General features: G+C 37.7%; 1 protein-coding gene across 2 annotated transcripts; it reads right to left on the bottom strand.

Moving 5' to 3' along the window:
* Positions 1-527: 527 nt before the first annotated feature.
* On the bottom strand, positions 528-21490 carry LOC136244884 (notchless protein homolog 1-like). Of its 2 annotated transcripts, none has more exons than XM_066036432.1 (13): positions 21392-21490; positions 18791-18836; positions 18482-18561; positions 16728-17015; positions 16514-16590; positions 15503-16247; positions 15051-15087; positions 14424-14579; positions 14115-14153; positions 13980-14064; positions 13747-13774; positions 13590-13689; positions 528-814 (listed from the first exon to the last, which is right to left on the bottom strand). In XM_066036432.1, exons 6-12 carry the CDS (start codon positions 15508-15510, stop codon positions 13683-13685), a joined length of 360 nt encoding a protein of 119 aa, XP_065892504.1. In that variant the 5' UTR covers positions 15511-16247; positions 16514-16590; positions 16728-17015; positions 18482-18561; positions 18791-18836; positions 21392-21490; the 3' UTR covers positions 528-814; positions 13590-13682. The 2 variants fall into 2 exon arrangements, with proteins under 2 accessions (XP_065892504.1, XP_065892503.1); XM_066036431.1 differs by lacking the exon at positions 528-814 and adding an exon at positions 11193-11375.
* Positions 21491-27405: the final 5915 nt, after the last annotated feature.

Here is a 27405-nt window from a genome sequence, read left to right as displayed (position 1 = left end):
ACCTGCTGCATTCGCTCCATGGCATGTTACTATGCCAGTTAGCAGCCTATCAGTTAGGTGCAAATTTCATAATGTGCCTTTGGAATTACCTCCCCCACCTAGTGACCTGTATTTTATTAGTGCTGTGAACCTGCAGAGTTTACTAAAACTGGTTATTGGAAGGTGAATAATTGGATATTGACCAGTTATTGACATAATGGTACTCAACAAGCCATGTTAAGTGACCATCAACATCCTGCCTTACAATAACAGTTATTACAACTGCATATTTACACGTACTTTGAGGTTATGTTATGATGTTAACAGGGGTAATTTATGGTTTACCAAGTGGATGGGAAAAACTAGTTTAAAGGATTTTTAGCCAATAATTGGCTTGACCTAGACAATAACAGTTAATAACCGGTTTTTCCATACTGGTTGGCAACACTAATTTGTATTCAAACATTCTGATGCACAGAGAAATGATTGAATTGAATAGTGTATAATTATAGCATTATAAAAATCACTAGACATAAAATCACATCAAAAATTTAACGTGGCGTGTACTTCAGCTGGCCACTCTTCATGCTTTGTAATGTTAAGTATCCAGGTCCTGATTTTGACGACACCAAATATTTGGCCCAAGCAAAATTCACATTGGTGATCAGACGTCTATTCACAGCATCATGAAATGAGTCCAGCACTTCATGAACTACATATCCTATTCGGCCAGTCTTCATCGATCCAACATTTAACAGCCATAGCTTTACTGTCAAATGGGTTTGTTGATGACTCACTGGAACCACATCTCAACCACCAACAAAGGAAAGTGAGACTGTAAAGAATTTAAACGATGCTTTAAAATAAAATTTTAAGTGGTCATATCTTAAAGGGAGATCATTAGAATGGGCTAAATTTTGGTGTGATAAAGTTTAGTAGAGTCCATGTTTATACGAAAATCCAAGAGGGTCAAGATTTGGTATAGAATGACCTCTTGTAAGAAAGAGTGAAAACTCCGCACCTGAAAATAATTGGGTATTATGGCCATGTTTCTCTGAGTAACAAAGCACCACAAAGGCCATATGACTGTGTGACCTTTCAATAACCTGGATTAGTATGTCAGTTTACACATGTACAGAGTCTACAGGATCAGTAATGTACTACTGATTTATAGGATAATTGCTAAGCTGGCTAGCATATCATAGTTTCACTATAGAAGGTATGTCATACCATGCAATGATGAGTTACATGTGTTACTGACAGGGTTATAGAGAATATGATTAGTGGAGCAAAGCAAGTGACAGATGTAGAGATGCTGTTATGGTCCAATGATGCAGAGGTTAATTGCCACATTAAGAAACTGGAGTCACTTTTTACATTAAATTGTTGTCAAGTGACAACATCATTGATAGGATCAGATAGGAAAAAATGTTACGATCTTCACCATCCAAACTACATGAAATGTTAACCATCGTATTATAAAAACTGAAGACCATGTGAGTTAAGTACACAGATAAGCATGTTTTAAAACCAGTGGGCGTGGTCCCGGTTTACTGACAAGTTCATTTTCTAAAAAAAAACTGTGTATCCCATGTGTGGCTTTGTTTAATATTAGTACCCATGTAAGCAAAACATTGTTACTAAATTTACTTGTGTGTGGGATAAAAAATCCTGTACATTAAAGTTGAAATATTGAAACTATTTTATATAATATGGGTAAAGCCACAAAAAACACTCTGAGTGCTTTTACTACTTGGCTTTACCATGAAGAAATATCATAACAAGTAAAACCTTCCTTCATATGTGATCCAACATTTTGGCTATTACTCATGAGTTTTAGGATGGTAATGGTCATTATTGAGCCAATAGTTAATACAGAATGATAGTGTACAGCAGCCTGGCTTAGATGAAAATGCGAAGTAACTCTATAAGACAAATATTTGTGGAGTACTTCTGCTGGCGACAATAGCATATCTCAAAAGGAGCATGACATGTTGGGCTGAGTGAGTATTAGTATGGCATTTGCTGTTGCAAGACCAGCATGTTTTGAGCACCGGAGTTAGTTATAAAATATACAATATACAGTAAATTATAGACATGCACTAAAACACAAAATTAAAAGACAGGCAGAAATTATTATATAAAGATTCCTGAAAATAGAGATGCACTGATATAAATAATGGTATATTGTGATACTGATTTTTGCTAAAGATTCTGAAAAGGTTTCCTCTGTGACAGAAGCAAAACTTATTGATTATGTGCACTACCGATTACATATGCTTTATTTGCAGAACAACAACCATAATGTCAGATAAAAATCTTATACCCCTCTCTATACTTTACCTTTTTGGTCCACAAAATATTACATTATACAGACCTTCCAACTCACCCGCATTCCACGGGTGACACCCACATTTAGAGTAGGGCTGAGCGATACTACCGTTTTAGCGATATATTGCGATATTTTGAAAGTATCGATATCGCGATATTTTGTTATTAACTATCGTGATACCATGCCTGTACATTACTGTCATTAAAAAGCCATTTGTTATGCTGTACCAGGCTCAAGAATCCTTGTAAGTCATAACCTGGTTACCCCTGCAGAGAGGTGTGAACACCATAACATAACTTCAAAGCATGTGTTACAATAACTAGTGGCTAGTTTGATGCTACTTTTGAAGACTTCCTGCAGGAATACTGAGGAATACACTATGTAGCACCAGCTATGATTGACATATTTGTAAGTATCGTGAAGTATTCAGTATCGTGAATAGTGGCTTTAGTATCGATCGTGATACTAAAATGGCAGTATCGCTCAGCCCTAATTTAGAGTCATTCACCTGCTCACACACATAAAATAAATGATCACCCACACAAAAACATTTTTATTATCACACTCAAAACGTAGTCTCAGACTACCTTTTCCTTATGTGCGGCTTTCCGCCCACGCACAAATGAAAAAGGCGATCTTGCTAACAAAATAGCATGAAATTCCCTGCAGTGATAGGAATCAACAAGTTGAGGACTCCAACCTATTTATTGGTATTGTAACATCATCAGAGATTAACAAAAGATTGAAAAGTGAAGACATTACAGATCGAAACGTGAGGAAGCTTTATTTATCTGTACGACTGTTTTACACATCAGCTGTTTTGTATATTATAAAGTGGTTTCCTTTGAATGAAAATCTTGTCAAAGATAGTCAGTTTGTTGATTTTGAGGTCACACCCCATTACACAGCAGTATGAATCAAGAGCTGTTCGAAAAACACCTCTGCAATCAAAATAGTCACTACGAAAAATACGAACGATTTCTGTTACAAAGGGAAGCCATCATGTGCTATCGTAAAATCGACACTTTTCGCTGTCTGCTGAGATGAATGGGACACAAAGGAGGACACTGGTAAGTCCATGAAGAATACATTGTATGTACATGGCTTTAGTTGACTTGTGAAAATGTTCCACAAGTTTACAAACATGCCCCAGTACACGGAAACAAATCCAAGCTGTAGTCCCCTAGTAATACTCAGCTGGAGGGTGTGGCCAATACATCTGAAGTGAGTAAACTCCAAGCTATCCACAGAACTTGTAACATATCAGTGGTGATTTCAATAACTTTGGTGTCCAGTTTCCATGCAGTTATAAGGTGGTGGTATAGCACTAATCCACACATATAATGAAAGTTTTTAGGCCCTCATTACATAGCTGTGTGATATGTTACAACTTTCCTAAGAGCTAGCTTAGTAGTAATCTTGACTACAGTCATCACAGTGATTTTCAAGCCGCTATGTTACGCGATGGCAGGGCAGTGATAGGCTATTGCCGTTTACTTCTAATTGATGTTTACGATGCACTATGCATCCCACACCAACAAGACTTCACACACCAGGTTAGTAAAAGCAAGAGTATATAATAGAAACCAAGAATGTCGAACGGCGTATTACCCCTGTGATTAACCACTGCGTAGACACGGATATTTCAGTAGACGTTTGTTTACGTTATTCATTAATTTTATCGACAATAGTGACGGTAATGGCATTTGTGCTCTAGCGGGGGTAACTAAGGTAGTTCGTGGTGTTCCCAGCACCTTTTCTGTGTTTAAAAGAAATGGCCAAGTATAGAAAACTATCGTGACAAAAATGTCTGTGCAACCTGAGTTGGCTGTGGGACTGTGGTAGTCTAGCGAGAGATTCGGCAACTTACTAAGATGGGCACCCTTAACTTGGCTGGTGAACAGTCACTCGACCTGCCCAACAATGAAGGCAGCTCGCCACTATGCCTACAGAACGCCTGCGAAACACAGAGTCTTCTATTTCCAGAATTGAGCTTCGTAATGGCACATGCATCTGACGACCACAACCCCATCCTTGTTATTACCCAACGTGATCTGTGTTATCACCCACCGCTTGGGTATATCTGAAGAATTGTTATAACAATTCAAGGCCAGCATTATTCAGTGCACGTGCTAATGAAGGAATGGGAAACTAGTTATTTGGAAACCAGCAGTGATGTGCAAACACTTTGTGCAAAGTTTGTGAGACACTCGACCAGCTCCCTATACAAGTTTTGTTCCAGGAATCAGTTTTGACGCATACCAGCAATACTATGAGGTAATAAGGTATGACCTAAAAAGTGTTAGGAAAGCTGAAACTCCAGTTCAACAGATAGATTCTGTGAATTGTAAAGTATGGTTTTGCTTGGCTTCTAATGCATCAATGACTGAGAAGGGGTCTGATGAAGTTGTGTTCAGCATGTAAGCGTTTAAGGTCAGATTTGGAGTGGCAGCAGAAGAGAACTCTATCTGAGAGTCCTGATAGAAAGATCAAACGGCAGTTAGCAAAATTAACAAACATGTCACCTGCTAACCAACTTCAATGCAAATCAAATTCTAAAGTGGAAAGATCTAATGACAGAAGGAAACTTATAAAGTATGAAAGTACTGACATCACACTAGCTGATGAGCAACATGAAGACATGTGTACCCTTACAAACCAAATTGATGATGTGGGCAATGAAGACTTACAAAGGATATTCACAGAAGGTGATAGCTATGGTGTTGGTGATAAGATGAGGGAAATATGGAAAACTGATAGTAACAACAGATTAAACAATTTGCAGAAGATCAAAGAAGAAATGGTAAGATTTACTGTGGTGTCTATTGATTTTTGCTTGAAGAACTTGTCATGATTACAAGTGACTATAGTGTGTGTGATGTCATATATAATGTTTTTGCATATACGGTAGGTCCTCAATTATCTGTCCCTCATTCTTAATTATCCAAATGGAAGTGACTGTTCTATTAGAATTTAAGATTACAGTAAGAGCTTTGTATATAAATGTATGGTGTTCCATTATCCGAACACACTTACTATTGCCTGCTATCATTAGGGTTTGGATAACCGAGGGTCCACTGTATGGGTCTTACGTGTGTGCTTAGTGGGAGGGTGATGATACATTGCTACACTGCAAATCAACCATCTAACTTTAGGACACTATGAGAAAAATGTCTATAATGAGGACAAAAACTTGGCCCAAAAGCTTAAAATCTTTGCACTTTTGTAAAACTTCAAAGTAGTCCCAAAGTGTCCACTATAAAAAGGCTCCACTGAACATACCAAAAACAAAAGTTTTAAAACATTAATGTTGAATTGTGTTATCATTGTTACTGCACTGTGCTCATTTAAGCATGTAAACTTATCTTGTTATTATAGTGTCACGTAACTGCAGCAATCGGTGGAACATGACAACAATTAGAATAGGTAAATAAACAGCTTACACATTACATTGATGTTATGTTTAATGATTACAACAGCACTGGCTGTGTTTACTCACAGTCCTGCAGCATATGAAGCATTGAAATCATTTGAAATACTTCAACTCCCATGCCGCTCAACCCTGCAAGCCTATATCGGAGCATTCTTACATGAACCCGGGGCAAGCAGTCATTGCATTGCTAATCAAGTCTCTCAGTATGCAATATTAAAAAATGAACAAGTCAAGTCAGGTAAACTAGAACCACAAGCAGATGCGAGTCCTAATCTTTGATGAGGTCAAAGTAGCTTGCCAATTACTGTGGAATTCTAGAAACCAAACACTATCTGGCTTGGCTATGATATACAAAGATCTAGCACCCACTAAATGACATTTATCAGTATCTCAAAGAGCCCCAAAATCCAATACAAACTTCCTATGTGTTACAATTTTTATGGAGGGACCTCACTAGTAGTTATGACATTGTAGGTCCCTATTTCACGAGTGCTCAATCAGTAGACATGAACTTTTTGATAACCTGTATATTTGGAACAGTGAAACTATTTCAAATTCATGGTCTCAAAACCAGTCTTCTTGTAAGCGATGGGGCTTCTTCCAATTTGGCTACAATCAAAGCCACACATGGACATATAGGTGCTTATTCCAACCACAAAAGTGCCCAAGATCAGTTTGAGATAACACCTTGGATGCTTAATCCATTTCATCCACCTGACAAAATTTATTGGATGGTTTGTCCAACACACCAGGTATATACACAATGTATTGATAGGCACCCTTGTCAATATAATTACATTATTGCAGTTAAAGAATATCATCAACGCTCCCTTCTCTTCAAAATTGGGAGGAACAAAGGCATTCCAACGATCTGGAAAGAGTTCATTTGGGTGGGATAGCATTAATGATTTGTACAAGCGCGAAATATCTAGAAGTAAACAGCAACTCACTAGAATGGCACCAAAGTTGAAGGAGGTGTACTATTCAAGAGATTCTTGGACCAAATTGAATGTGTTTCCAGCCAACATCATGCAGGTAAACCACAAAATATTTACAGTGAATCCTTAGTTATCTGAACACCATTTTAAAAAGGTGTAACATCCTAAAATCTTTTCTTATATGCCACATTCAATAAAAAACATATACACTCTAGCAACAGTGAAATACGAACAGTCACAATCAGATAATTTAAGTGTTCAAATAACTTAACCAAGGATCCATTGTATGTACAAAGTCTTATACATACATGTTCTCTTTTAGCAAGAGTTGGTCATGAGTGAACTACACTGGTATGCAAACCAGAATCCACCACCCTTAGATTCTTTGAAAACTACTGAAACATTGGAGTATCTCATAGCATGTCACAATATATTCGAAAGCAGGTTTCTAAGTCATGAGAAGATTAAAAGCTTGAATTCAGATACAGTACAAAATATTCGACACAGGCTACCAGTATTTTGCATCATGGCTTTTAGAAATTTGATAAAAGTTATAAGAATTATTATCTGTTTACTTCTGTTGAACATATCAATGTCTACACACTGGATAACTAAGTTACAAAATACTATTCCCTTTAGATCCAAGTTATCCACATACATCATCAACCCAACGAAACTTTTTCATGGCAAAGTTAGTCAAATAATTTGACTGCATTATGCTTTAAATTCTGCCTTTAGCATGGGATCTGCTAAGAATAGACTACTATGGATTCAAAGCATTTACTCAGTGGGTTTTCAAAACATACCCCAAATATTTCCTATCACCACTTCGAATATCTGGCTCAGCTGTTGAAGCCTATTTAGCCAATATAATCATAGTGCTGGAGGCAAGTTGAGTGCTACCAACTTTGCTACATCGAGGTGTTCCCACTTAGTAAAGGAGTGCATCACAGAGCATCACAGTGGGAAACAACACAGAGACCACAGGTTAACTTTTCTGGAGATGCCATTAAAGAAGAAGAAATATAATTAAGACATACTGGATACATGTATACATTGTACAGACACGTAAACACTTTGTAGTTCATACTAACTTACTAGCTAATTTTGTATGTTGTGTCAACAATGATGTTCTAAGGTTCAGATCTACTGTTGACACTAGTCATTTTCTTGTTGCAGTGTCTTGTTTAGAAGCAGATAAAAATTCTTGTATGCGAGTGTTGCATAACTTTCTAACAAATTCTGAGTACACATTGTGAAAAACACGTTCCTCACATGTACTACTTGGAAGACAAGTATTTAGTACTGAATTAAAATCTTCATATAGATCAGTTTGTGCACTCACTTCAACATGGGCAGCCTAATTGTATTACAAATGTCAGTGCTTAAACATATAACAGTAGGACCTCAACTACCCAAACATATACATTATCTAAATCAAACTGACTGTTCTACTAGCAGTATTTTGTCAACTATGCTCCATATATGGTGTGCTCTACTAGAGCAGTATATCAAAGCAAAAGCAGTGTACTCCAATTATCTGACCAAATCATCTCCATATTCTTGAAAACCTCGAGGATTTACTACCTTCCTTACAACTGAATCTACGTTACGGAGGAACAGTATGAGCAGTTTGTGTGGGAAATACATATATCCTCTGTCATGGAACTTGAGGTAGTTTGGAATACCTGCTTTATTTTTGGTATTGATTGCCTGTAAAATGCTAATTTCTTGGGAAAGCGTGTCTCTTTGCCCTTTTCCAGTCTTTAATTTTTTGGTACTTTTCTTGAGCATTTCACATAACGTAGCACCACCAAATCTGTAATAAACACCACCATCATCATCACTTCTAATGGAGATTGTGTTTCAATGCCAGAAGTGTGTTGATAATTTGAAGCAAAGCAGTGTAAACACCAGATGAAATGGTTATCATTACACGGTTGCTTATTGGCACTGGCATATTATTGGCAGCACAAAACTTCACCCATACCTGGCAAAACTCTGAAACACTATGGTCCAATACCTTGCAGGCTTAAACCATCCTCTAACAGAAATGCACTGCAATACTTCTGCCAATCTATCTGAAATTGCGTAAAGGAGACTTTGTTGCGCTGGCCGTATAGCTCTACAAATAAATTACGGTGGTACTCAACGATATCAGTAAGGGTTTTGCCCTCGCAGCACAAAGTAGTTGCTAATACTTTGAGACGACATTCCGTTTCAGTGACTGGAAATTGAGACTTTAAATCGTTACCAACTTCCTCCACCAGCACATGCACGTCTACTTCTTTAAGTGATGAAATTCAACTCTTCTGCTTCGTCCTTGTCATATACTTCTTCTTTCGCTTGACTTCATTGCAAATGTTAGCTGTTTTATTACTTGGTGCGGCAGAGGCACTGGTGGCACCTAAACCTGTCGCCATTAAACAAAATATCGTTAACGTTCAGTATGACACAACCTAATACGAAAACGATATTACTCTACGCAATGATTAATCACAGGATTATACACCATTCGATACTCTTGGTTTCTATTATATACTCTTGGTAAAAACGTAGTAACAATTCTATGAATTTTTGTACCCTACAGGCCTGACAGATACAGCTGAACCACTCTTCGTCAGGAAGAAAAAGCTGCCATCACGCACCATGATAAAGATAAAAAAATGGCGAATCCATAGATTTGTAATGCTAGTATTTATCTGTATTGCTATAGAGTTTCGCTGTATTTCATCCAACAGGTCGATAGAAACATCGATTTTAAGAATTACTTGTTTATCAAAACCACGAAAGCACGTGGCACAACTTGTGCATGAATGAATCAGCATTATATGGCAGACTACAGTAAGCACTACATTTCATTCTACGTGATACTATTGTGAGCAAGGTCTGTAATGTGATACATGAAGCTGCAGCATGAAGAGACGTGCGAGACTTATTTCTCAACAGTGCTCAGTAAATTCTCAAACGATACACTCTTCTTTCCGAGTTTCTTTCTCGACTCAGGCAATAACTAAAAGATGGCAAGTGCTAAGGAGGCAGTGCAGACATAAAGCTGTAGTTGTTCTCACATCCATGACAATGTATATGGCAGAATTACACTACAATGTAAGCTTCTATTAATGGTCTTCAGATCAGCTGGAATACAACCTCCCTGTGTTCTAAAAGAGGTAGAGCTTGTCAGTAGTGTGTGTATATAAAGTATATCATTGAGTATTAATCAACTTGACTGCCCTGCAACTATGTGCTGAGCTAAAATTCAAGAACCAGGAACTTGATTTTGGGGTTGGATGGGTTTATTACCAGTCAATCTGGTGATGTTCTTTGCCAGTTATTTCCTGTAAAGTAAATGTATGGTTGTTATACAATACTCAGCCCGAGACCATCTTATACTAGTTTCCCTAACTTTGTGGTACAAATTAATACTCACACAATTTTGGAAGTGTTAATAAATTATGTATAATAATTTAGGTATACAGCCATCTGTAATGGTAATCATAATTCCACCTCACTCAAAGCAGTGTACACTTTCCATACAAAGGGTTGATCATGGTTGTACTTTATGGCAGATGCTTGGCACTAGTACTGTATCATATGTCGGATATGCAAAGTTACAGGAGTCTTCATCAGTAATGCATAGGAACTTAGCCTCTTCATAAACAAACTAGAGTTAGATGTAACCTTATGTACTTGAAGTAGGACAACTCATTCTTCTCAGCCTGGTCAGTAGTTATGATGTGTTCGTCGGCAGTCTCCACAACATTTATCTGTTTTCTTTACCGGTGTTCACTGCATTCAACCTGAGTGGTGATGCCTGGCTACACAGGCAAACTACTATTAACTCCTCGTGACATCAAAATTTTTGTTTCATTTTGTATGTATCACATCAATTATTTATGAATGTTGTGACATGTAATACACAAATGGCACTTCATGTGATGTAAATGTGTAACAACTTTTGATTTTTCATGTGTACCCTCAGGGACTGTGTCATGCAGTTATGATGTAAACAGCCCCATATGACATGACCAATAATGAGATAAAGTAATTAGTTAAGTAAATCTTTGGTAAGGTTTCTAACTGCTACATCTAAGGTTTCCAGTGCCATACCGCCACCATAATAGCTGATAGTTTAGTAGCTATGTTATCAGCAGTGTGGGAATCAGTAATCTCACAATTTGCAAGATAAAAACTCTTCATCTTCCATTCATCACTATGTGAGCAGTCACAGCCATATAGGAACGGCTATGGCACCCAGTCCACATATCCATAGTTAAGCAGCTAGCATTACTCAACAAACCTGCAACGGACACCTTAAGGGTGTTCTGTACAGTTGCGCGTATGGCTTTCCGTAAATTATGTTTTCTGCTATAACTTAGGAACAGATTAAACTATTCTGCTAAACTCTTTTTATTTGCAATAAGCTATCACTACTGCACATTTTAGTCCAAATCCCATGTCTTAACTCACTGTAGAAGGCGAGTTATAAATTTTCGCTTCAAACTAGAACTAGCCCCACAGTTTATGCCCTACAGACTTGATTCTTTAAAAATACATTATTGAAAACTGTACAAACAAACGTGCATTTATATTTTTGTTCTCTGGCTTCTCAGTCATCAGATACTCTTCTTCCGTTTTTGTGCTGGCACTAATCAGTCTTCTTTACCTCCACGCCATTCCTTGCCAGAAGGAGCTATCAAAAAAACGACAAACGCTCTTTTAATGCATAAACATCATGGTTATCCATCTGAAATTTTCATGCCTATCGGGTCTAAAATGACAAACTAGTTCTAATTTTAGTATCAAGGTGTAGAAACTGAGACGCCCGCAGCTGTTCCATGGCCACAGTTATTGTTTCTTAATTGCGTAACCAGAAGATAATCGGTAAATTACGGATCGCCATATTTATTAGACCACGATGAAGAAGATACAACACTTACTTCACTTCCTTCATGTATCGCTCTTCTTTCTTCGTTTGTGGCAAGTTATTTCAACATAAAAGACATTGTCTCGTTGGGTGCGCCACATGTTAAACAAGCCACAGACTAATTAGATAATTACTGGTGACCATGGGAATCCATTAGTAAACCCCAGCTGTGCTAACCTCAGAAGCCATACGCGGAACTGTACAGAGCACCCTTAACAGTTTTGTACTTGGCAGGTAACAATACTCGAGTAAAGTGGGCATGAGAAGAAGGCTTGTACCTTGGATCCAGTGTCTGCAGCAGTCGAAGAAACAGAACACTGTCAACTGTAGCCAATGGTTCCATGTTTTTGCACTCATATTCCATCACCGACTCCTCACAATGCTTAAAATGCTGGCAACCTCAAGTGTAGAGACTTTTTGTGAAATACAGTGTTCCTTTTTCTTAGACTTGGAAGTTGACGGAGACAGAGCTGACCTACTAATAAGCGCTACTCTTCATCGTAAGATGTAAGTTAGATTCGTTGTATTTCCCAAGTATGGTAAAGTCTGTGAGTAAACCTAGCTAGCAGATCACTCCTCTCCTGTCCATTATTTTCCCATTTTCATCACTTCTGAAACCAAATAACGTCAAACTTTGCTATTTCCCAGTGGCAAATCTAGGAATTTTCAGAGGGGGTTTCAGGTTCAGGAAGTTTTCAATAACTGTGATCTCACCAGCAATAGTCCAGCTGAGGTTGATAACTCAGTCTTATAGCTCAGTGGCGTATAGCTACATAGATCTATAGTGAATCATAAAAATCACTCCAAAACATTGTTTCACAGTTGATCCAAGCCTTCGCGGAAAGTTTTGAAGCAAAACAGCACTAAAATGATAATTAATTTTAGGGGTGGTTAATACGCTTCAACGCCATAATACCATATTTAACGATCTCAAAGGTAAAAGTACGAGTAGAAAAGGTCCCATGTGACACACTATGCATAACTGTTGGTGACTTTATCACTCACAAATCGTAAGGGTGCACGCACTTTTTCGGTGGGGGTTTCAGCTGAAACCATTGCAACCCCCCTGTATCCGCCACTATTTCCAGTAGGGAGCAGTACTAAGTTGGAAGCCATTTTACAAAACGTGGTTATAACACATGCACATGTGTTATCATATCATGATATAAGCTTTTTGTTAATCTCAATCATGATATACATGATATAATTGATTAACCGATATTATCACACATCAATAGAGAGTAATGAGTTAGTGGCCTATACAGACACGAAGAAAATATTTGATGATTTCACTGGTGAATCAAATGACAAGAAACTCCAAATGAAAGCTTTAATTTAGATTCCAAATATCCCCTTTAATGAAAGATTTGTAAAGTTTTTGGTAACTGATACACTACCACATGATGGTGTCACCTTATTTGGAAAATCCCAACCAGACATCACTACTACATGAAAGGTGACCAAGTCATGGGTGCTTCCATTAATCTGTTTTTTGGCTTTGCCGATTTTCATTTGATGAATGTACAGTAGTAAACAACCACCAGCAAGATGACAAGTTACTAACTATTTAGTAACCCCACCACAGGTTTCTATTGGATTTAGTAACCTCAGACATCAAAGGAAATACTACGTAAAATTTTCAAAGTGATGATATACTGTTATTTGTGATATAATATTATTGCCATGAATGACTGCACAACCAAACATGACACCTAGTGTATCTTAGCTGGAAGGCACACTTTGTATTGGGAGAAGGTTTGTGATACAACATGGAACTACAATGCACACTTTAAAACACTAGACATCATTACTAAGGTCACTTTCTTACTAGATGCACTGACACGTGACCACACCTACTTTTATGGCCAACTGTGACCCTCCAAATGGGAAATTTTAGGTTAGTGTATATAATAAGGTCAACTACATGTTCTCCAGTAAGTGCTGTTTAAACAATATTGTATTTCACTGTACTGTAACTACCTGTCATTCTAGCCAATGGTTTCTTGCTGGTGGATGGTTGCCATAGGAACAGTGTAAAGTCATCAGATCCTGACACAAGTAGTTCTTCACTGATCACTTCCTAATATGGTAATAACCACTGTACCATCCGTACTTATTACTGGTGCTCATGTCATACCTTGTTAATGACAACTGGTGGAGGTCACCTGTGTAGAGATCCAAATTAACAACACATTATGTAATGCTAAATAACATCATTACATATCAATCAAGGAAGTCTTCTGCATTCATTGACACATACAATAAATGTTAGTACTGTTAACATCATGACAAGCCAAAATAGCTTCAAGATATTTCACCAATAAACACAGATGTACATGAGAGGTCATATGTTGAACTACTACACAATACCTTCTGGTTTAGACAGTCTGTCATTAGCTGGTTCATATGGTCCAGTCCTTAACACATAGTCAGTGTTGAGATACAGTGTCTTCACCTTAACAGGAACTCACATGATCCAGTTACTACTACATATACACCACTAACCCAGTGACCATGTCCTGATAGTGTCCTACATAATATTCCCTATGGAAGGGGAAATATGTCAACTCTGTAATGTGGGTATGGATAATACACACACACCCACACCCACGCAAAAACATACACATGCACACATACTACACACACACACACATGCAAATGCACACAAACACACCCCACGCACTAACATACACACACACACACTACACATGCGTAAACACACACAAACACACGCACACACTCCACATGCATACACTAGTACAACACACACACACACACACATGCACGCACTACACACGCACACACTACACTCACATCACGGTCTCTCCACACTTTCACAGTCCTATCTTGTGATGAGGTATATATCAGTCCCTCTCCTCCCCATCGTACACAAGTCACTGACTGACTGTGACCAGTTAACATCATCACTGAATGAGCTAGCCTTGTATCCCATATGTGAACTGTACTATCCTATAGTGTGGAGTACATACACTACCATCCTATAGTGTGGAGTACATACACTACCATCCTATAGTGTGGAGTACATACACTACCATCCTATAGTGTGGAGTACATACACTACTATCCTATAGTGTGGAGTACATACACTACTATCCTATAGTGTGGAGTACATACACTACTATCCTATAGTGTGGAGTACATACACTACTATACTATAGTGTGGAGTACATACACTACCATCCTATAGTGTGGAGTACATACACTACCATCCTATAGTGTGGAGTACATACACTACCATCCTATAGTGTGGAGTACATACACTACTATCCTATAGTGTGGAGTACATACACTACTATCCTATAGTGTGGAGTACATACACTACTATACTATAGTGCAGAGTAAATACACTACTAATAATACATACAGTATACTATTCATTGTGTACTATACAATCTTGAGTTATTGCGTTCTGACACTGACCTTATATGAGCTGGCCAACAGACGACAGTCAGGATCCCTGCCAGGAATTATGTACCATAAAATATTTTGTAACAATCAATGCAAAATATAGTGTATACAAGCACAGGCTGTTATGATTGCTGTACACAAAGTGTTATAACTACTAACACAAATGATGATAAATGTACACAAGGACCAAAAGTTGAAAGCAAGCATAAAGCTTGTACAGCTTCTGCAAAAAAATGATACAGTGGTTGTTAGGCCTATGTAGCTTCCGCAAGTACAGGCTGTAGCTAATTGACTATACTTTCCATTGGCATTACAATAAAAGCTAATGGAGGTAAAAGCTAAGTCCACACTGATCATTTCCAACAGTTTGACTTCACATTTACAAGTCCCATACAATTCAGTCTCACAACTATATGCAGAACATCTACACATGGTCTGCATATGAGCTTATTAATTTTGCTTACTGATGCATTGGTCTCCATGACAACCATGTTATCCACTGTCTGTGGCCAGCTAGGGATTTCCCCAATTGTTTACCAGTTACTGAGTCTCATATACACACCTGTAAATTGTATGATAAACAGATATAACAATTGTATCATGGTGTGTAGAAGGGAAATTTTCACATAAGGATTGGATATGTCTCACATTGTGTAGTAGGGTATTAACATACTGTGTATAACTGTGTAGTACAGTGGAACCTCTCAACGATCACCTGAGTTGGGCGGTCACCTCAGCAAAATGACCACGTGACTATGGTCCCAACCGATTCCTAAACAGTTTGTACAGAAATAGTTTGCATTAAGCGGTCACCTCTATAACACGTAAAACAGCACTTCATTACACAAAAGCCTCTCACAAAGCAGCCAGCAACAGCCATAATGGTGAGTAAACCAGTTATACTACTTTATACTTCTATAACATTTTATACTCACAGTTGTGTTCAGTATAGATAAGCTTGTAGCCACTCTATGGCTTTGTCTCTTCATGTGATTCTAATTAAAGCTCACCTCACGATATGTTAATTTCCTGAATTTACTTCAGAGTTTACAATTGTGTAGTTACCAGGTAACTGCCTTTCCAGTCTAAAATAAAGGTTAAACCACACCCTTTCCTTCACTGGTTTTGTAGCGAAGCACCTAGTGATAATGTCTCCATACAGTGGCTTCTCGCTCTTGTTGGTGATCCTTTCTACTACTTTGTTTATGCCTGTTATGTAAGTAATGGATTGAAGTGTAGACATGTGTGAGGATAGCTACAATCCCAGGAACTTTTGTATAAAGGCCAAACCTTGGTTTGTGGCCTATGGTTGCTTTATAGAGATATGATAGTGAGTTAGGCAGCCACCTCTCTATAAAGACCAAATATCTCTGGCCTGAAGGTGACCACTTTAGACAGGTTCTACTGGAGTAGTAAGAGTATTATTAAGGGTGGTAGAGGGAAATGGGGTGGACAACTTCACACATTTCACTCACCTTGCCAGCTTTACATCCTGATGCAATCTTCTTCCCATCTGGTGACCAGGCAATACTGAGGATCCAATGGGAGTGAGCTACATGTATGTAGAGCAAGAGAGAAAGATAAGATACTACATCAACCTTTTAGTATGTACACTACAATAAGGTACCACTCAATTGTGTTAGCTATACAAGCACATTTCAACAACAATATGAACACCTAAAATGATACCTTTGATGTGACCATTGTAGGAATTAATTGTGAACCACAGTGCTTATATTTCAGCAGTTACTTATAAGCACAAGGACTCCACTGAGAAGATGAAATTCAGCCCTGGCACTGAGATTATGGGAGTTCACACTGATCCACAAACATGCCATAGGAGACAAGACGAAGTGTTAAGAGATCACACAAGGACTGTGTTGATAGTATGTCAACAATTGGTAGTTTTTCAGCCTCACATGCTAATGATCTCTCATCAAATTGGATTTATGGACCACCCTCTACAGTCAGTTTTATCTGAAAAAAAAAAAAACTGTCTCACACCTGGAATTCAAATACTCAAACAACAGTTAATGCCAGAAGGCAATTCCAGTACTTTATAAATGCTCAGATCATTTATTGGTCTAGCTAATTCTACCAGTATATTTGTGCTAGATTTGCTGGCATGGCCCCACAAGTGGGCAGTTGAACATGACAGATTAATGGTCTAAAGTAATCACTATTATAATTGCTTGTGGTGACACATTTACATTACCTACAGATGCCTCAGATGTGGGACTTGGGGCTGTCCTGTCAACAACCTAATGTTGTTGAGTATGCAAGCTGAGCAACACAAAGCTACAAAACAGTGTCTGGCAATGATAAGGGCCACTGTGAAAATTAGGTAGGTATTACCTGACCATTTGTACATTACAAATACTTGGGTCATCAAAGTCTAGCAGGGCTTGATCACAACATCTGCCCTTAGAACTTCATGTATATAACTTCCAAATATTGTTCATCCTACTGGCAGACCAAACCAATAAGCTGATTCCCTGTCCAAATGGCCTAATGCTTTAGCAGCATTTTAGAGGTATCACATGCTTTTGGTAGTCAATACAACAAACTGTTGCACAGAGTGGTTAAGTCCCTTCAACCAATACAGACGATGATGATCGTAGCTGACTATACTAGTCCATCTTTTGTCACAAAGTCAAGTCTTCCACTACTCAACAATAGTCAGTTATTGATTGTGGAACAGGAGGAACAATCACAGCTCCTACTGCTCATGTAACTACATACCAAACATGTCACTACTGAACTGTCCTCTTTATGAGATCCTGTTTACACGTAACTGTCAGTGCCTAACTAACCAGTACTGGTCTATCAATCTGACTACAGTGAGGAGAAACTCCTTCTAGTAAAATGAGATACGTAGTATATGTCACGTGTCAGATCAGCAGAAACACTCTAATCATAAAAGAGAAAGAGTATACCCAGCTAACCCTGGACAACAAGTCCTTCTAGCAATGAAGAAGCTAGATGCACAATAGACAGCACTTTGGATTGTTACAGAAATGAAAAGGCTCTCAACTGTACTACTGAGTATAGACACTGCTAACTGTTAAGTCCATATCAAAAGAATGCATCCCCGATACACAGAATACCATGATGGAACAAGACTGGAGAACTCTCCTGTTTACTTATGAGTCAGCTCAGACACAGTCAACTCATTATACATTGGACATCATCTCCTCCACAACTAGACTACATCACGTGTCTACTGGACAAGTTGTCAAGACAGTTCAGAGACTTGGTAGGACACTGAAGACTCATAAGAGACATGTGATAACTGAACTGTTTGTATATACTATTGTACATTAAAGATTTGTATTATACAGTTATGGAGACTATTATATGATTGTATCCTTGTTATACACAGTGTCTACCATGTGATCTGTATCTTCAACACATGTACACAGTACACACTATACTATACACACCTTTACAAACATGATGAGGAGTCTCAGTACTGGTATCCCATAATCTAACAGTACAGTCACCTGATCCACTAGCTAGACCCCTGTACAACATAATGACAAGTTATATGAACACACACACACACACACACACACACACACACACACACACACACACACAAAAAAAAACTTGTACTTTACAGCAATTGGTTCAAAAGAACCCAATTGTAATACTGAGAATGGAGCTGGACTGTAATTACAATCACTAACACGCTAGTACACACATCTACATAAACTTCCGACATTTCATAAGGTCTTTATACACATACTCACCTTCTATCAGGACTAAATGATACTGCTATGACAGCCTCACTGTGACCTGTGTGTAACAACAGGAACATGAAGTGCTCTTTATCATACAAGTTCATAGTATGAACTTATAGCTGTAGTAATAGTCTAACAGGAACATCACTGAGACTCCCCACAAAATGTGGACATGTTTACAACTAAACACATGACATGATAATCCCAGTCCAGCATAAACACACTTCACTCAGATTTTCACAATACATTTCCTATGGGAAAGCCATATAAGTACAGTGTCCATTACAGCCCTTGCCTTGTAGTGGAGCCAAACAGTGTGTGTCTGTTGTTGACACCTTTGCTGTTACCACTAATCATCTGGTTGGCTAAAATGTTAACTCTGTTGAGAAAAAACTCACTTTTAATTTTTAGCTGTTTCTCAGGATTCAGCTCAACTTATACAATCCCTTCGAATTGGAAAGGGGGCTTATCCCCACGTACATGAACAAAAATGAAGAGCAGCTTTGAGGCTTTGTCGAAAGAATTTGTGGGGAAAAACACTATAGTCAAACTATAAAACAGTTTAGAAGATACTTCTGTGCATATGTTGTTAAAAGTGGTTTGTTTAACAAGCGCTTCCTTAGCAGTGCATAGCAATGCAATTGAAGAATTACAAAAACTTCATGAATTATGAAATCCGAGAATTAATGAATCTTTATCTTTAAGTAATAGTATACACATTCTCTTATGTGTGTTGTTATGTTTGTTTATTACTGCAAGTTATTTACCTTTAGAATTAATTATGTGTTGTTGCACAACATAATAAAATAGTAATACATATTCGGTTAATTTCAGATGAGTTAGCTAGCTGCATGGCACCTGGTAGTTGAAAATTCCGTTTTTTTTTGTGTACTTGAAGCTATGCAAGACTGAATTAAATATGATGAGTGTGGGAACCCATAAATGCAGACACATTCATTAGAGATGTACCGATTCAACTTTTCTAAGCTTTACCGATACCAATCCAATCTAGGAAATTCATTACCGATCTATCGATATTGTACTGATCTGATATCAGTTATCTAATATGGTGACTGATCTTGTACCAGTAGTTCTTTAATAGCATTTTATAATTTCAGACCAAGCTAATTGGTCAATTGTTAGCTGAATGATGATCACAGCATTGTTACAAGAGTCAATACCAATGGTGGTCGATTACACCACCAAGACAATCAGCAGTGACAGCATCCACAGATTTTAATACATGCTCCTACCAACACTGTTAAGCAGCTGTTTGTCTCAGAGATTCTAATAGTTTAGTGTATTTGATATGGTGTAGCACTATTTATTATTTTCTGCCAAGGACCTCTGGTAGTCTCGCGTGGCCAGACCGCTTTTTCCGTATATTGGGTGGGGAAAAAAGGGTCTGGTGCAACTCCAATAGCTGTTTACTTCTGAGCCGTCCCCACATTCCGGGGACGCTAATTGAATAACATTGGTCACAAAGGAGGTGCCATGACGTCAGTAAGTTAACTAGAGATCTGTTTATCCTTTAACGAATCTTAATTTGCTCCGATGTCTCTTTTATAGCGTCTTGAAAGTTAATCCTCATCGTGTAACAAGACTCACAACTGGAGCAGGAGTGTAGGAATACTTCATAGTTTTACTGATGTCATGGCACCTCCTTTGTGACCAATGTTATTCAATTATCTTCCCCGGAATGTGGGGACAGCTCAGAAGTAAACAGCTATTGGAGTTGCACCAGACCCTTTTTTCCCCACCCAATATACGGAAAAAAGCGGTCTGGCCACGCGAGACTAGACCTCTGGTAAGTTCAAGGGTAAGTTTTCAGTATTTAAAACAGCTAACTCGCGCGTATTTACATAGCTTCTCGTGGAGTGGGTTATTCAAGCCCCATGCACTTTTGGGTGTCCATGTGAAAATGTAGTCTGGCGGCGCCCGCCCCTTCGCATGGAGTAAGGGTCTGGTTTGCTTAGTATCACTGAGTTGTTCTGGAGGAATTTAATTTGAATGTAATGACGTAACGAAAATGGTCTTAACGGAAGTGCCTCACTCAAAATTGTGGCAGTGATATTGAACTTCCTTCGCCTTTACACAGGCGAAAGTGGATTGGTCTACTTTTATAGAATAGACATGTCTCCCTACCTAGGAAATCAGAGCGTAACCCGGATTTTTCGCGTATCAAACAAGGCGAAAAGCCCTTCCCGAAATAACACTTTTCTTCTCTTTGTTCTTTATTAGCTAACTCCTTTTATTTCTTTCAGTACTGTTAGGGCATTTGATTCATTCTTCTGATGTAACATAAACAAAAATGCGCTGATTAAACGTGGAACGTTCTGATTGGTTGCACCAGTTTTTGGTAATCCGGTACAACTCCACTATACTAAGCATACCAGACCCTTACTCTATGCGAAGGGGCGGGCGCCGCCAGACTAGTGAAAATGGTGTTATATTATGGGTTTCGATTTTCCATTAGAACTTCTAAGTGTGATCAAGGTCACAGGATTAAACTTGCAAAGTACCCGTGTAGTACTATTTCCTGTCATAGGCCTAGCGCCTTTCCCACGTTGCCTGCTGTCTCGAGAGTACACACATGTAACACTACAATACCTGTATTTCATGTTCTCGACGTCTGCCAAATCAGCGCACTGCCCAGCTGTCTTCATCGCGCCCGAAATCGCACATTGTAGCATCACGTGGATTCTTACATCACATGATCACAAAGCAGACGCACGCCCATGAGGATAGCTCTCAGAGACTCAGACATAACGAATATTTATTGCTGTGCAGAAATCAAAAGAGATTATAACGCACAGGTATTAATCATATTACAAAATTGATCAAGTGTAGGGGAGTTAATTACAATGGGGGGGGAGCGAGTTCCATGACTTAACAGTGGAGGGGGAAAAGGAACAATTTATATGCCAGTTTATAATTGGGTAAAGTATTCTCTTGAATCACGTTGATTGGGGATCAGTGAGTTGGAGAGATGTGTAAATTTCTATTGATTATTTTATACATAATAATGAGTTTGGCTATGTTCCTTCTGGTTTGGAGGTTCTATAGATCTTAAAAACTCTAACATGTTGGTCACACTGGAGTATGGAGAAAATTTGTTGAAGCAGAATCTGGCTGCACGTCTTTGTACAGCTTCTAGTCTCTGAATGTTAACATTAGTGTGGGGGGCCTATACGGAGGAAGCATATAGTTCAAGGATTGGATGAACCATTGACTTGAAACATATCGCTTTAATATTTGAGGGACATTGTCTTAGATTACGATGCAGGAAACCATTTACTTGGGCAGTTTTAAGAGCAACAGACTGTATGTGGTTGTTCCATGTAAGCTTACTGTCAATTAATACTCCAAGGTATTTGGTGGTTGTAACTTCCTTGATAGGGGGATTTTTGCGATAAAGTAAGTATGAGTTATTGGGCTCTTTTTATTTGTAATAAGTAAAAATTTGCATTTTGAAGGGTCGAAAGGCAATTACCATTTAAGGGTGCTCAGTACAGTTCACTTATATGGCTTCCCATAAAATTTAATTTGTTCTATAACTTGCAAATGGTTTTAGCAAATGTTCTGTACTTTTTTACTGGATAACACTAGTACACAGTTTAGTCCAAACCCCAACTGCTAAACTTGAATTGCTGAGCTACAGTTTTCCCTTTATACTAGAACTAGTCCTACAGTTTACACACAAGAGCCTTGATACTTTTATGATATACTATGCTAAACAGCTGTGCATTTTTATTTTTGTCTTTTAGCTTCTCAATCATCACATAATTATGTGACCCTATTTTGAAAAACCATGCATTTGGGCACATAGTCCAATTTTCTTTTTTATAGTACAATGAAGCACTGAGTGGTTATCTACCTTGTGTGAAAATTTTGTGTTGATACATTGAAGCATTCCAAAGATATGGCTAATTTACTATCTAATACATAACAAACTAACTTTTCAATCAGTTTATATAATAGAAGTGTATAGTGATCAGGTGTGACAAATTGATGACAAATCAAATCAAATCACTTTGTTGACAAAGATCTCCTTTCTCACAATCTAAAATGGATGAAAACAGATCCTTGAGAGTTTAATCATGTGTTCTTTGTGCTTTTCCTCAATTAAATCACTTGTATTATTGTCCCTAGGCTAAAGACAAGAAAATGTTTGGTTTTGGGAATGAACAAATCAACCCATTTGTAGTTAATTGCTGTCCCACGCATCGTGAAACTACTACATGGCCTGATATAATTGAGTATATCTCCTAGAATAAAGAAGCTGTGGATGTGAAAATTTTTTCACAGCAAGAAGGTTTAATAAGTTGCTTTATCAGAATATGCAAAAAAAAGTTAATTAAAAAAATCGATGAAATTTTCAATTGAGCATTCCCACAAATTTTGCATGTGCCCAAATGTATGGTTTTCCAAAATAGGGTCACATATTAGTCTTTCGGGTTGACACTCCCAGAAATCCTTTTCTTTACTTCCACGGTATTCATCATCTGAACTTGCTATTTCAAAATGGCAAACGCTCTTCTTTGGTAAAATTACTAAAGTAGCTTTTGTGAAAATTTCATGTCTATTGGATTAAAAATGATGGAGTAGTTTTAATTTAAATGAGAGGGTGTAGAATAGCAAGATGCGTGTGCTTGTCGCTATGGAATACCTGATTTACAGGTACTAAAATGCGTCAACATGTCACAGACTAATTAAGTGATCATAATATTTCTTTTAGTGCAAAACAGACTATAAGTCTTGTACGAACTGTACAGAGCACTGGAGATCATTGATATACAGAATTAAAAGGGGGGCTAACACTGTTCCTTGTGGCACACCTGAAAGTACATGAGTTGCAAGATTTTTCATGTTAACTACAATGACACGCTGGGATCTGGTTAAAAAAGCTTGGAGCCAAGTTAATATTGGTCCATAAATTCCATAAAGGAAGAGTTTCTGATATTGCCAGGCATGTGGGACTTTATCAAAAGCTTTGCTAAAGTCAAGAGTTAAAACATCACATGGCCTCCTTCATTTAGACATTCAGCAAAATCATTAATAGCGGTAATTAACTGATTGCACTGATACCAGAGATTATTCATTGCTATGAATATTATAGTTTCTATATACCATATTTCCTTTCCACGCAAAGCCTAAAGTTGGGTGGGGTCAGGATTAGTCTTGTTAAAATTTGAAACTATTTGTGAGAGCCATAATTCTAGTGTCTGACCACATTGCGTAAACAACATGGCTTCAATTCATGCTGCTGATAATCCATGGTTTACAATAGATGTTGTAGCTACACAGTATCTGACTTGTTGTGAATGATGCAGAATAGCTACTGTACAGTTTACAGGACTGTATATGATGTAGTAGTTATAGCTATGTGAAATAATTATCGTATTTGTAGATGCCACATATTGTTTCTGGGAAGCCATATGCATTCATACATATATACATTCCACAACATAGATTTCACTTTGGTATACCCAATGGATACAATACAACATACTCTGTATATTATGTAATACGTATCTCTTTTCTGGCATTATATTCGGTACAATAATTGTAGTCCGTGCACTGCTGGAAAATCTGCATATGATTCTTATTGTGTACAGTCTTGGTTGAAATGATAAATGCACAAACACTAGTACTGAATGTTTAACTTATATAATTATATCCATTATATCCTCATCAGAGTTCCATGTCTTGTGACAAGTAGTTAGCTAGCTCAGTATCATACCAGCTGGTGAGTATTCATGAACACTGCATGAAGATACTACAATGACTAAATGTCCTGACCATATAGCAAGACAACAGCTGCTGAATATTAGGAATGTGTGTAATGTACATGTATAGTCTTGTTGACAGCCAAGAGCAGTCATGTAAATACTCTAATAATGCAGTCAAGTGTGTCTGATAACAACAAAGCTCGCACTGAACTTGAAACCACACATTCCTATTTTGACTCATCTCAAAATGACAGAACATGTAACTAAAATTTATGATACAGAGTCAAAATAGGAATTTGTGGTTTACATTACCACCCTTCTTGTTTAATGGCTTTTTTCAGTGATCCCTATTCCCCTTTTAATTTTTTTATTCATCAATATAGAGCCATCCTGCAAGAAAAGGTCCTTTTTTATTACAAGATAAAATCTTGCAGGAGAAAGGTCCAATTCCTGGAGGATCGTGCAGTATTCTTGCAGGAAAAGGTCCTTTTTATTGCAAGATCTTGCATTTTTGTTCTTGCAAGATGGTTTCTTCTGGAAGTAGATGTAACTGAGTGTCAGGTATGTCAATTAATAATATTGTGTAAACATAATAACAAGAGTTAACTTTTAGTTGGTCTCAACAATGTAGTAGGGTTGGCTAGTTTAGCTTTTCAGTGGTAGGAATAATCATTAACCACAAACCTTGCAGCACATCTCTGTACTGACTCAATGATAGATATATCCAAAACTTGAGGACTTACATAAAATGGCAGGCCTTTTTGGCGATACAATAATCGGTACACCTCTACTTAACACTGCATACTGCACAGTCTGCTCCTGGCAATTAAATTTGTGTAGTTAATCAAGTATCATTCAGTATTTGATCATAAAATATTATTTTAGGTGGTATATTAACTAATGCACTATAGAATTTTAAATTCCACTATTATTGTGATCTGTGCATATGGTGCATCATTTCCTTGTCCAGTTACAATCAAAATAATTTCATAACAATGTTAAATACACACACACACACACATACACACACACACACACACACACACACACACACACACACATATGCATACTGACCTAGGTACTGAGAAGAAAAAAATAAGGATCAAAGAAATAAAAAGTAGTGAAACAACTGAGGTAGCTAAAACAAGGAAGGTTGCCTATATACCTGCAGATATACTAGTTAATATTAACCCTAATTCATTTCAGTTAATCATGACTGAATTATGGACGAAATGTCAACTATAATAGCATAGGTAACCTTTCTTGTTTCAACGCTCTTTAACAATATTCCCTTGTTTCACTATTTAATAATTCTTTGATCCCTAATCCAAATTAAAATTCATACTTTTAGTTTGTTTACTTTATTAATAACATTTTTATGACAAATAAACCGCATTAGAAGAAAGAATAGCACCAGGAATTCTATAAAAGTAGTCTTGCATCAGAATGTGAGCCCAATGATCAATTACATAACAGAAAAGAGGTGGCCATTTTGCTTTGTTTTCAGCTACTAAGCGGGATTTTCTGCCCATTTGAACATTGCATACTGCATGTTAATGCAGTACGCAATACAATGTTTGAACAGACAGAAAATCATCAGTATGCTCCTCCTGTTACACAGAATTACAAATGAAGAACAGTACGAGAAGCATGCATGTCTGCAATCAATCCAGTCACTATGGAAAATATGGGCGATAAGCCATGCAACACAGCCACAGGGAAGCTCCATTGTGCTATTGTGAATTGACACCTTCTGTTGTCAGCGAAATAACTAGGACACAAAGGAGGACAAAGGCAAGTCCATGATACATGTATTGAACATACTGTGGTTGGCAAAAAGGCACATCTCAGGATGAAGTGAAGTCAAAACAGAGAAGAAATCATGTCTGTAGTGTTATCCATTGTTGAGTTATGCTGGCTGGAGGCATCAATAAGTTAATACTGAGTCAGTCAGCATAAAAATCTGTTAATAGATCTTTTTTTTTCATAGAAACTTTTTGGATGGCCTGAAGACATTTTTGAGTTTAGCTGTGCCTAACCAATGCTGCCAAACTGTCATGGAGGGAATGGTTTTAGGGCAGGTATGTTACAAGGCCAATTTTGGAAATTATTGGACAGCCTAAAAATTACCAATTTTGGCTACTTCTTGCAAACAAAAGTTACCACTTTTGGCAACTTTATAAAGCAGTGTAATGCAAAGCTATAGGACTGCTAAGAATTTGCCAGTTTTGGCAACTAAGTTTCTATCTAACTTTGACAACTTTTGGAAACCATCAAAAAGTTGCCAAGCCTGAAACTGCTGATGGTTTCCAAATTTGGCAGTTTAAGATGGTGCTCAAAACTACCAATTCTGGCAATAAATGTACTCTTTTTTATGAAGACCAATGAATAAATCAATTGTGGGATCTAGTTTGCAAAAATGGCAAAATTTGATGCCCACTATTGGACTGTTCATGCATACTAAAATTACCACTTCTGGCAATTTCTTACAAATAAAAGTTTCCACATTTGGCAACTTTTAAAAGTTGCAAAACTATTGTATTGCTTACAAATTGCCAGTTTCGGCAATTTTCTGAGGTTTCCACTTTAGGCTACTTTTGGAAGCAAGCCAAAAGTTGCCCCAAAACTGAAAAGTATAGTCCAAATTTGGTAGCTTGAACATCCACAAACTGTGCTTGTACCTATCCATTCTGCATTCCGGCAATACAACACTAAGAAAATTGAGAATTTGGACTTAATTGACAACTGGATTAGCAGATTTTGTGATCTAATTCACCAAAAAGATGGTGAAAGGTTTGACTCAATATTGCCAAATTTGGCAGCAAAATATACATAACACAAATTTAGAATACCCTATTCTGCATTATAATTATTGTAGTTTATGCCTGCTGG

This window comes from Dysidea avara, chromosome 14 (assembly GCF_963678975.1).
Source record: "Dysidea avara chromosome 14, odDysAvar1.4, whole genome shotgun sequence".
Taxonomy (NCBI): domain Eukaryota; kingdom Metazoa; phylum Porifera; class Demospongiae; order Dictyoceratida; family Dysideidae; genus Dysidea; species Dysidea avara.
This window is presented reverse-complemented; position numbering and strand designations above follow the sequence as displayed.

Excerpts from the sequence above, each read along its gene's own strand:
- LOC136244884 (XM_066036432.1), bottom strand. Across the intron at positions 14,065-14,114 it reads TATCAGGACATGGTCACTGG|GTGAAGACACTGTATCTCAA; the intron begins GTTAGTGGTGTA and ends GTTCCTGTTAAG. Across the intron at positions 13,775-13,979 it reads CAGACTGTCTAAACCAGAAG|GTGACCTCCACCAGTTGTCA; the intron begins GTATTGTGTAGT and ends ATCTCTACACAG.